General features: G+C 41.3%; 1 protein-coding gene across 2 annotated transcripts in view; it reads right to left on the bottom strand.

Moving 5' to 3' along the window:
* Nucleotides 1–9,096: 9,096 nt before the first annotated feature.
* Nucleotides 9,097–12,376, bottom strand: part of atf7ip2 (activating transcription factor 7 interacting protein 2) — a 142,495-nt gene continuing 139,215 nt past the window's right edge. For both annotated transcript variants that reach the window (XM_086000622.1, XM_086000623.1), the window contains exon 12: nt 9,097–11,907. In XM_086000622.1, coding sequence (XP_085856748.1) covers nt 11,500–11,907 — 408 coding nt within the window. In that variant the 3' untranslated portion in view covers nt 9,097–11,499. The remainder of the gene's footprint in view (nt 11,908–12,376) is intronic.

The raw sequence follows: 12,376 nt of genomic DNA, 5'->3' as shown, positions 1-12,376 counted from the left end.
TCCGGTCGCCTGTCATTTTAATTCACCGCTCCATTCCCACTCGGACCTCACTGTCCTTGGCCTCTTGTATTGTTCCACGGAAGCTCAACGTAAACTCGAGGAACAGCACCTCATCTTCCGATTAGGCACTCTGCAGCCTTCCGGACTCAATATCGAGTTCAACAATTTCAGATCATAACCTCGGCCTCTATTACTTTTTTACTTGTAATTTTTCCACTCCTTTCCCCCCCCCCCCCCCCCCCACCCCCACCCACACCCACACCCCCCCTTTCCTTTTGTTTCACTCTCCCACCTGGCAGCTATCTCTTGCCCTGCCAGTACACTTCACACCTAATCTCAGCCTATTACCATCTTGTCTGGCTTCGAATACCTTTTATTGTCTCTTCTACTACTTTTGTCTCTTTCACTTCTTTTGTCCGATCGCACCCCTGCCTTCGATCTATTTTCTTTTCTTTCTAGTTTTGAAGAAGGGTTCGACCCGAAACGTCAACTCAAATTTCTCTCCACGGATGTTGCCTGACCTGCGTTTTTCCAGCATTTTCTGTTGTTATTTCGGATTTCCAACATCTGCAGTATTTTGCTATCGTACAGAGAAACAAGTTCAGCTTGTCTGTACAGCAATCCTCTCAACTCTAATGGCCAAATAAGAGACTCCTGCAACATCACTATATTTCAGTATGTGTATATATTCAGTGATGCGTCAAAGGAAGTATAGGTCGGAGAATCCAGCCTACAACCAAAGTGTGTATATTTTTGCGTATGTTATAAGTGACTACACTTCAAAAGTATTTAATTGACTGGCTGTAAAGTGCTGTGGATGCCCCGATGTTGCAAAATTCGTATATAAATGCATGTTCTTTCTTGCGGTCTACAATTCTAGTCACCATGTTATGAGAAAGACATCCAGGCATTATTAGAGAGGATACAGTGAAGGACAACTAAATAGTGTAATCGACACCTGAGTTTTGAGAACAAGCTCTTTCCCCATATCCCTGCAATTTTCCCCCCCAAGTATTTATCCAATTCCCTATTGAAGGCTACTATTGAGTCTGTATCTACCACCCTATCAGGCAGTGCATTCCAAATCGTAACCACTCATTGTGTAAAAAAGTTTTTCCTCACGTCGTCTCTGGTTCTTTTGCCAATCACCTTAATTCTGTGCCCTCTCGTTATTGACCCTTCAGCCATTGGAAACAGTTTCTCTTTAAAATCATGAAGGGTTTAGATAAATAAATAACTATCAAATCTCCTCTTAGCCTTCTCTGCTCTAAGGAGAACAACCCCAGCCTCTCCAGTCTATCCACGTAACTGTAATCCCTCATCCCTGGAACTATTCTAGTAAATTTCTTCAAGTCTTCCTGTCCTTCCTAAATTGTGGTGCCCAGAATTGAATTAAAGACATTAATTCCACCCAAGTTATGGCAGATGATCAGAAAACCCTGTGGCAATTCCTGGTGCTGATGAACATCAATGGCCCTGAAATTCTGTGGGGTGTCTCCCACCGTAACTCCAGCAGGAGACTGATGGAGCCCTTGGAGAAACAGTTATAACAGCTGACAATGTTTATCTGGGGATTCTGCCTGTTTCCTGTCGGATTGACTCGATGTTTGTAGCCAGGTACACATTAGTATTGATCAATGGGATAAGTTGGGCAACCAACTTGAAATACAGCAATCGCCTGATTGCACTGACTTGATATGGCTGGTCCAGTTAAGTTTCTGGTCAATGGTGACCCCCCTGCCCCCCTCCTAAGATATTGATGGTGGAGGCACAGCAATTCTATTGCTATTGAAGGTCAGGGGAGGTGGTTGGCTTGTTTGGTGGAGGTGGTAATTACCTGACACGTGGTGCAAATGTTACCTGCTACTTGTCCATAGAAATGCCAGCCCAAGTCTGAATGTTGTCCAAAGCTTGCTGTAGTTTGGCATGGTTTGCTTCATTTTTAGAGGAGCTGTGAATGGATCCAATCACTAGAATCGTCACCAGTGAACAAGCCCACTCTTGACTTTATGGTGGAGGGAAGGTCTTTGATGAAGCATTTGAAGACGGCTGGTTGAGGATGCTTCCCTGAAGCACTCCTGCAGCTATGTCCTGGGGTCACGTTAATTGGCCTCCAACAAGCACAACAATGTTTGTGTTAGCTATGACTTCAGCCACTGGAGGGTTTTCCTTTTGCCCCCCATTGACCTGTTTTGCTCAGGCTCCTTGGTGCCATACTTGATCAAATCCTCACCTGATCTTGAAGGCAGCTACCTTTAGCTCTTGGCCCATGTCTGGATTAAGGCTGTAATGCAGTCTGGAGCCAAGTGGTTCCGGTGGAAACCAAACTGAGCATCAGCGAGCAGGTTATTGATGAATTGATGTCACTTGATGGTACTGTTGAGGACACATTCCATCACTTTTTTGATGATTGGGAGGTTGATAGGGTGGTAATTGGCTGGTTTAGATTTTTCCTACTTTTTGTAGATACACAGACTTGGGCTATATTCCACATTGTTGGATGGATGCTAGTTTCAGAGCAGCACTGGAATAGCTTGGGTAGGGGTGGGAAGAGGAGAGGCAGTTCGTTGTAGTGTGCAGGTCTTCAGCACTACAGTTGAAATGTTGTCGGGGCCCATAAATTCTGTGTCCAGTGCACTCAGCCACTTCTTAATGTTACACGGAATGAACTGAATTGGCTGGACCCTGGCATCTGTGATAGTGTGAACCTTGAGAAGGGGCAGAGTAGAATCATTCACCTGGTATTTTTGTCTGAACACATATGCAAACAGTTCAGGCTTGTCTCTTGCACTAACATGCTATGCTCTGCCATTGTTTAAGATGGGGATACTCCTCTTGGTAGTTACCATTCTTGACTAGACATCGTAGGGCTAGAGAACTTTGCTTTGATCTGTTGATTGTAGGACCACTTAGCTGGCTATAGCCTGCTCCTCTATGTTTAGCATGCAGATAATATTGTGTTTTAGCCTTACTAAGTTAGTCCTAAGATATGCCTTGTTGGTGTGAGCGATGCTTTGGGCCATGAGGTTACAGATTATGGTAGTGCATATCTGCTGCTGGCATCCCACAGTGCCTCATGGATGATCATTTATGAGCTGCTAGATCTGTCCCACTCAGCACAGCAGTATTGCCACACTCCATGATGGTGAGTGTCCTTACAGTGAAGATGAGACTGTCTCCTGCAGGACTCAGAGGTGGCTTCTCCTGCCAATGCCATCATCCTTGGTGGTAGACATTTAAGTCCTCACCCAGATTACATTCTGTGCATTTCTTTCCTCAGTGCTTCCTTCTAAGTGTCTGACATCTAGGTTGGTGAGGACCAAATCAAGGTTACTCTCTCCTGTTGGTTCCTTCACTGTCAGCCAAGTCTGGCAGCTATGACTTGCCCAGCCTGGTCAGTGATGCTATCACCAATCCATCCTTGGTGGTAGGCATTTAAGTCCTCACCCAGATTACATTCTGTGCATTGCTTTTCTAAGTGCTTCCTTCCAAGTGGCATTCAACATGGAGGAATAGCAATTTGCCAGTTGAGGGGGGGTGGTAGGTGGTAATCAGCAGGAGGTTTCCTCAATTCTTTAGTGCCAACCTTGACTCAGTGGTAAAACTCTTGCCTTCAAATCAAGAAGAATGTGGGTACAAGCCTCACTCCCAGAGACTTGAGTATATAATCTAGGCTGACACTTCAGTGCTGTAGAGAGAATACTGCACTGTCTGAAATGCAATCTTTCAGTTGAGACACTAAACTGAGGCCTTGGCTTCCCACTCGGGTAGATGCAAAAGCACTATTTGAAGAGTAGTAGAGGACTTCTCCCTGTATCCTGACCAACACTTGTCCCTTAACCAACATCACTTAAAAAGATTGGCTCTGAAATTGAGCCATTTCACTGGTGGTCCCACTATTATGGTTGGAGAATCTGTGTAATTTGTCCTACAGTGAGGTTATCGTGATACTTACTCCTCCCCTCATCTCCAGCCAGTTGCTTTCTTCAAGCTGCAATTATTACAACAAAGGATCTAATTAAGTTTCATCTAGACATACTGTGGCACAATATCTCATTGGCTCAGACTGAGCTATGAACCTTCATAAGAATGTTTGTAAAATGATGCAGTGTCAATATTTTTATATCATATAAAATTCTTATGCTGTGTAACCGTTATATTGTGTACAATTCAATACTGCAGTTAATGAGCAATTGGAACAATCAAAAAGGACCAATTTAGTATTATGAAATAATTCAGGCTATTAATGAAGTCACATATTTAACCCCTGCAGTTAAGATGGTATTTTGGGCCTCTACAAGTTCTGGCACATGATGGGTCAGCCTTTGCTCAGTGCTGGCACTATTGCCTCAGAATCAGAAGGTCGTGGGTTCAAGTTCCACTCCAGAGGCTTGAGCACGTAATCAAGGCTGACACTTCTGTGTAGGACTGATGGAGTGCTGTAATGTTAGAGGTGCTGTCTTTCAGATGAGATGTCAAACCAAGGTCATGGCCGCCCTCTAGGTTATTGTAAAAAAAAAAAATCCCATGTCACTATTTGAAGAAGAGTAGGGGAGAACACATCTGTGTCTCAACCAACATCACTGGTCATTTATCTCGTTGCTGTTTGTGGCACTTCTGTGTGCAAATTGTCTGCTATGTTTGCCTACAACAGTGACTACACGTCAAAAGAACTTCATTTGCTGTGAAGCGCTTTGGAAAATCCTGAGGACGTGAAAGGTGTTATATGATTGCCAGTTTGTTCATTGGTTCTTTCGCTATGGCTGCAGTGGACAACAAAGACAGTACATATGAAATAACAACAGAAAATGCTGGAAAAACTCAGCAGGTCAGGCAACATCCGTGGAGAGAAATTTGAGTTGACCTTTCGGGTTGAACCCTTCTTCAAAGGATACGGTTTTGTTTTATAGCCAAAGAACCTGCTAAAAACAGAATCACAGTTCATGAAAATATTTTTCTCTCTTTCTACATTGGGCTGGGTTCCAAAACCTAGAATTTTGTAAAAAGCAATTCAACTTTTATAAATCTCTGACCAGTTGAAAGACTAGATGGGATTTACCTAAATATTTTGATTTCTGAAAAATGATTCATGCCACCCATTTTCGTGATGCGTTGAGACTTGAACTCCCTCTCCTAGCTAAAACTGAGCATTAAAGCTGTAGCAGAGAAAACACCAGTAGAATTATATTTGTTCTATGGGTGTAATCAGTCTTTCACATTTGTAAAAACAAATGAGGAAAATTCATACATGCAAAGTAATATTTACCAACTAGAGAAAAAAATAAGGGAGCGGAGCAATCATAATATGATAGAATTCTTCATTAAGATGGAGAGTGAAGTATTTGACTCAGAGGCTAGGGTCCTGAATTTAAATAAAGGAAACTATGATGGTATGAGGCGTGAGTTGGCTAGGATGGATTGGGGAACATTACTTAAAGGGTTGACTGTAGATAGGCAATGGCAAACATTTAAAAGATCACATGGATGAACTACAGAATTTGTTCATCCCTGTTTGGCATAAAAATAAAACAAAAAAGGTGACTCAACCGTGGCTAACAAGGGAAATTAGGCATAGCATAAGATCCAAGGAGAGGACATATAAATTGGCCAGAAAAAGCAGCAAACCTGACGATTGGGAGCAGTTTAGGATTCAGCAAAGGAGGACAAAGGGATTAATTAAGAGGGGGAAAATAGAGTATGAGAGTAAGCTTGCTGGGAACATAAAAACTGACTGTAAAAGCTTCTATAGATATGTGAAGAGAAAAAGATTGGTAAAGTCAAGCGTAGGTCCCTTGCAGTCAGAATCAGCGGAATTTATAATGGGGAACAAAGAAATGGCAGACCAATTAAATACATACTTTAGTTCTGTCTTCACAAAGGAGGACACAAATAACCTCCCAGAGATGTCGGGGAACATAAGGTCTAATGAGAGGAAGGAACTGAATGAAATCAGTATTTGTAGGGAAATGGTGTTAGGGAAATTGACGAGATTGAAGGCCGATAAATCCCCAGGGCCTGATAATCTACATCCTAGGGTACTTAAGGAAGTGGCCCTAGAAATAGTAGATGCATTGCTGGTCATCTTCCAAAATTCTATAGACTCTGGAACACTTCACATGGATTGGAGGGTAGCTACTGTAACCCCACTATTCAAAAAAGGTGGTAGAGAGAAAATGGGGGAATTATAGACCGGTAAGCCTGACATCGGTAGTGGGGAAAATGCTAGAGTCCATTATAAAAGATGTAATAGCAGAGTACTTGGAAAAGTGACAGGATCAGACAAAGTCAACATAGATTTACAAAAGGTAAATCATGCTTGACTAATCTACTGGCATTTTTTGAGGATGTAACTGGTAGAATACATAAGGGAGAACCAGTGGATGTGGTGTATTTGGACTTTCAGAAGGCTTTCGATAAGGTCCTGCATAAGAGATTAGCATGTAAAGTTAAAGCACATGAGATTGGGGGTAAGGTACTGACTTGGATAGAGAACTGGTTGGCAGACAGGAAGCAAAGAGTTGGAATAAACGGGTCTTTTTCTGAGTGACAGGCAGTGACTCGTGGGGTACCGCAGGGATCGGTGCTAGGACCCCAGCTATTCACAATATATATTAATGATCTAGATGAGGGAACTAGATGTAATATCTCCAAGTTTGCAGATGACACAAAGCTGGGTGGGCGTGTGTGCTGTGAGGAGGGTGCAGAGAAACTCTTGTATGATTTGGAAAGTTTGGGTGATTGGGCAGGTGAATGGCAGATGCAGTATAATGTGGATAAATGCGAGGTTATCCACTTTAGTGGCAAAAACAGGAAGGCAGATTATTATCTGAACGGCAATAGATTGGGAGAAGGGGGAAGTGCAACAAGACCTGGGTGTCCTTGTGCACCAGTCGCTGAAGGTAAGCATGCAGGTGCAGTAGGTGGTTAAGAAGGCAAATGGTATGTTGGCCTTCATAGCGAGAGGATTAGAGTACAGGAGCAAGGATGTCTTGCTGCAGTTGTACAGAGCCTTGGTGAGACCACACCTTGAGTATTGTGTGCAGTTTTGGTCGCCTTATCGGAGGAAGGATGTTCTTGCCATGGCGGGAGTGCAGCGAAGATTCACCAGACTGATACCTGGGATGGCAGGAATGATGTATGAGGAGAGATTGGGTCAATTGGGCTTATATTAGCTGGAATTTAGAAGAATGAGAGGGGCTCTCATTGAAACTTAGAAAATTCTAACAGGACTAGACAGACTAGATGCAGGAAGGATGTTCCCGATGGCGGGGGAGTCCAGAATCAGAGGTCACAGTCTAAAGATAAAGGGTAAGCCATTTAGATCAGAGATGAGGAGGAATTTCTTCACCCAGAGTGGTGAACCTGTGGAATTCTCTACCACAGAAGGCAGTTGAGGCCAATTCATTAAATATATTCAAGGAGTTAGATATATTTCTTAAGGCTAAAGGGATCAAGGGATATGGGGAGAAACATAGAAGATAGGAGCAGGAGTAGGCCATTCGGCCCTTCGAGCCTGCTCCGCCATTCAATGAGATCATGGCTGATCATCCAAATTCAGTACCCTGTCCCTGCCTTCTCCCCATATCCCTTGAGCCTTAAGAAATATATCCAACTCTTTTTTGAATATATTTAATGAACTGGCCTCCACCGCCCTCTGTGGCAGAGAATTCCACAGGTTCACCACTCTCTGGGTGAAGAAATTCCTCATTTCAGTCCTAAATGGCTTACCCCTTATCCTTAGGCTGGTTCTGGACTCCCCAGCCATCATAAACATCCTTCCTGCATCTAGTCTGTTAGGCCTGACAGAATTTTATAGGTTTCGATGAGATCCCCTCTCAATCTTCTAAACTCCAGTGAGTATAAGCCCAATCGACACAATCTCTCCTCATACGTCATTCCTGCCATCCCAGGTATCAGCCTGGTGAATCTTCGCTGCACTCCTTCCATGGCAAGAACGTCCTTCCTCAGGTAAGGCGAGCAAAACTGCACACAATACTCAAGGTGCGGTCTCACCAAAGCCCTGTACAACTGTAGCAAGACATCCTTGTTCCTGTACTCGAACCCTCTTGCTACGAAGGCCAACATACCATTTGCCTTCTTAACCGCCTGCTGCACCTGCATGCTTACCTTCAGCGACTGGTGCACAAGAACACCCAGGTCTCTTTGCACTTCCCCTTCTCCCAGTCTATTGCCATTCAAATAATAATCTGCCTTCCTGTTTTTGCCACCAAAGTGGATAACCTCACATTTATCCACATTATAGTGCATTTGCCATGTTTCTGCTCAATCACCCAATCTGTCCAAATCGTACTGGAGTTTCACGACATCCTCCTCACAGCTTACCCTCCCACCCAGCTTTGTGTCGTCTGCAAATTTGGAGATATTACATCTAATTCCCTCGTCCAGATCATTAACATATATTGTGAACAGCTGGGGTCCTAGGACCGATCCTTGCGGTACCCCACTAGTCACTGCCTGCCACTCGGAAAACGACCCGTTTATTCCAACTCTTTGCTTTCTGTCCACCAACCAGTTCTCTATCCAAGTCAATACCTTGCCCCCAATCCCATGTGCCTTAATTTTGCACGCTAATCTCTTATGTGGGACCTTATTGAAAGCCTTCTGAAAGTCCAAATACACCACATCCACTGGTTCTCCCTTATCTATTTTACCAGTTACATCCTCAAAAAATTCCAGTAGATTAGTCAAGCATGATTTACCTTTTGTAAATCCATGTTGACTTTGTCCGATCCTGGGACAAAGCAGGGACAGGGTACTGAATTTGGATGATCAGCCATGATCTCATTAAATGGTGAGCAGGCTCGAGGGGCCGAATGGCCTACTCCTGCTCCTATCTTCTATGTTTCTATGAATGGGCCCTCTAATTTTCCAGCGGTATATACCATTTTATTCAAGGTATATAGTGCATAATTTAAAAGCACAAAATCACTTTGTTAATGTAGTTTTTAATGCTGGAATGAAAGTTCTAGGAAGACTGAAATGAAAGGAATTCCTGAGCCATATTGCCTAGGTTATGTTAAACAGCATACACATTGAGAATATTTAACCTAAAAACCATTTGATGCATTTTCACAATTTTCTTTAAATACAATTGAAGTTTAATCAGTTAAGTTCAAAATAAAATTGCCTTCTGTACTCAAGTGTATTCATACAAAAAAAGTCAAATATATTTCTTTACAACTGTTAACTATTAAAACATACTACAATCGTTAGGTGCACAGTCAGATAAGCAGACTTAAAGCCACATTTGGCCTCATTGTAGCACCATTGGCAATTAAACACGCTATGGCTAATTTAACACCCATAGGTCTTTGGTTGCCCCTTTATTTTTTTCCTTTCTAGGTTATAGTAACCTGGGGAATTGTATGACACATGTATAAAGAATATTTTTTTTAACAGCTTGTAGAATTTGAGTTGCAATGGAAGGCACAATTTTAACTCCAATAATCTCTATGCTAGAAACTTTGATTCTGAACAGTTGTTTGGAACATTTTTCATGATCCCTTTGCGATTCTGTGCAAAACACAGGCTGTAAAGTACAATTTGGACCAACAGTTTGAAAAATAGAGAAATGGAATGATACTTATGTGTGCTAAATAAATTAAAGCAACTGCCAAACTTGCATTCTGCAACCGACTCCTACATTTGCACAAATCATACAATGTTTGTCTAACAATTAACTAAGTTTAGTGTTACAAATCATATATACAACTTTCAGACCAACAAATTTAAATCTTTCTAGATTCATTTGTGACATGGGAGGCAAATAAAATGTTCAATTATCTAATTTTTACGAGTGAAAAAAAAATTACCACCACTGATTCCTCACAAGTAGTGTAATATGCTCCCCTTATTAAAAAAAAAAGTAGGAAATATATGGGCTACATTCCATCCATTACAGCCAAAGGATGTCAAATCTATTCCTAAACCACTTTAGATCAAGCCTCAACAGGCCAGTTTCCAACTCATTGGCTTAGGTGTGAGACAGGTTAGTGTTGTAACAGAGCCTATGTACTGAACTGTTCAGCTCCTCACATGGGCTTCATGGTATCTTCACCCATTTGTCTCAATCTCCATACATAAACACAAAACTAGTCTGTCCAGAATAGCCACATGCTGAGTTTTAGATTTGATTATATTCACAAAATTTCAGTCTTGTGCTAAAGTGGATGAGCAGTCTTCAAAAATATTCAGTTTCTAGGTTTTCTCAAACTGAGATAACTATAAAAATGTAGCATGTCTGGAAAGGTATGGGCTACACAGTACTACTTGATTACTTTCCCTACATATGCTAAACAGTGTACAATAGTTTAGGTTTAATCAAAATTAAGAAAATTATTTTACTGGCCTTTTTGATGGAAGTGATATTTGTCATTAACACCCACCTGTTCTGAATATACAACAATGTTCAGGTGGGACTTCTTCAATGTTCATTTTAACACAGTACAGGTAAAATCTAATTTGTTTCCTCTCTACAGTACAGTATTTAGAATTTTTGGATAGCGTTACTTTTAATATCTAAAATTCAGCTGAAAGTAATTTATTTGTGCAATGTAATTGAAAAATACTGAATTTAAAGTTTAAAAAAAAATTCACTGATGCCATAGCTTTAAGGCTGCAAACATTCCCTTTTCTTGCAACTTAGTTTTTAAATTTCAAATGTGCATTGAGCACAAGAAAGCTCCAACAAGTTACACGATAAATGGAATGGGGAATGTATTTTGAGCTCACAATTTCCCATACACTAAAGTGCAAATCTCAATGATAGAGACTCAACAGAAGCTAGGGGCTTGTCTTTGGAGGGGGGTAGGAAACATTGTGAATAGGTGGCAGGAGAAACATGCTGGGGTATTCTCACATGTTTGATGATCAGAGTGTAATTGACAGAGGGCTGAAAGCAGTTTGCCTGACCTCACGGTTGCAGTTGGCGCAAGGCACAGGGAGATCAAGAGGAAGCAGAAAAAATATAAATATCTTCATAGGAGCTTGACCCTTGAATACTGAATAAACACAATTATGGAGAATTAATAAGTCACAAGTTATAAAGGGAAATATTCTCTAGTATTTTGGTACTCTTCAACATATGCATATAACTTGGAAAAGGGCTAAAGTAGCAGTAACATTTAACTAACAACTGGAACCTATATTTGAAGCTCACAGTGGGAATTGAACCCTTTTGACACTGCATTGTGTATAAGATCCAGACCTGATTTTGAATTTACTTCTATTCAAAAATGAATACACAATGGCAAATATCTAAAGACACTGACTTTTTCATAAACTTAGATTTAGAACCAGGCCAAGATTCTCTCAGAAATTAAATATGAATACTTCAAGAACTATTGTCACAGTAAGCTAGAATTACTATTGTTTTTATCATATTTGCATAATCAATTGTGTTTACAAATGAAGACCACAGTTTAAACAATAGTTTATAATGCAACAATTAATGTCTGTTAATATAAATTTCTTCAGTCTTTAGGACTCTAGTAAACAAATAGCCTGTGGTTCACAAAAAGGGCCAAAACGTCCATGAATGTCTTTTGCTCTGACTGTAAAATAATACTTGTTTCCAAGTACAAACTGAGTCAAAGTACAAGCCATTGGAAGAGGAAGGGCTCTTATTTCACCAATGATTTTCCAGTGTGATGGGCACTTCAAACTGGGGTCTTCATGGTATGCATACAACTGGTAACTATGTACAGGGGCACATGTCTGTCCAACATCTGCAACATTCCAAGAGAGTGCAATTCCTTTTGGTTTTTTCACTTGTGCCAGATTTAGTTCAGGCTTCTGGGGAGGACTTGTATTATCAGCTTCAGAAGGCAAATCTGATGTTGCCGGTGTCTTAGGTAGTGGAGCAGGATGTACAGATTGAATGGGAACCTACATAATATAGAATTTTAAAGTTATCATCTCTTTAAATTTACAAGCTCTCTTGCATGCAGTATTTCAACCATGTCCCATCTTTGAAGATATGGAACACTATATTTAACACTCCTTATTTAAAAAAATTATTCTCCTGTCTTTTAGTTTCCTTCAAGTATCATGCATCATTTTCCAGTCGAGAGAGTGATCTAGTGCTTGCCTCTGTGACCCATTGCTACATATCCAACAACTCTCAAAGTTTACCTTCCCGACCGGTTTTCCTTTTTCATCCTCACTTGATCCTGTGCCCCTGAAATTTTGTGGAGGTTCTTGCAGTCTCCCACTGGAGTTATGGCGAGACCAGGAGAACCCCCATGGAATTTCAGCACCTGAGCACGGGAATTGAACTCATGGGTAGTTCTTTCAGAGAGCCGGCACAGGCATGATGGGCAGAATGGCCTCCTTCTGTGCTGTATGATTCTATGTC

Source organism: Somniosus microcephalus, chromosome 11, assembly GCF_052327205.1.
Source record: "Somniosus microcephalus isolate GS21.2 chromosome 11, FLI_Smic_1.0, whole genome shotgun sequence".
NCBI classification, from domain to species: domain Eukaryota; kingdom Metazoa; phylum Chordata; class Chondrichthyes; order Squaliformes; family Somniosidae; genus Somniosus; species Somniosus microcephalus.
The sequence above is the reverse complement of the archived record's forward strand: the minus strand, read 5'-3'. Positions and strand labels throughout refer to the sequence as shown.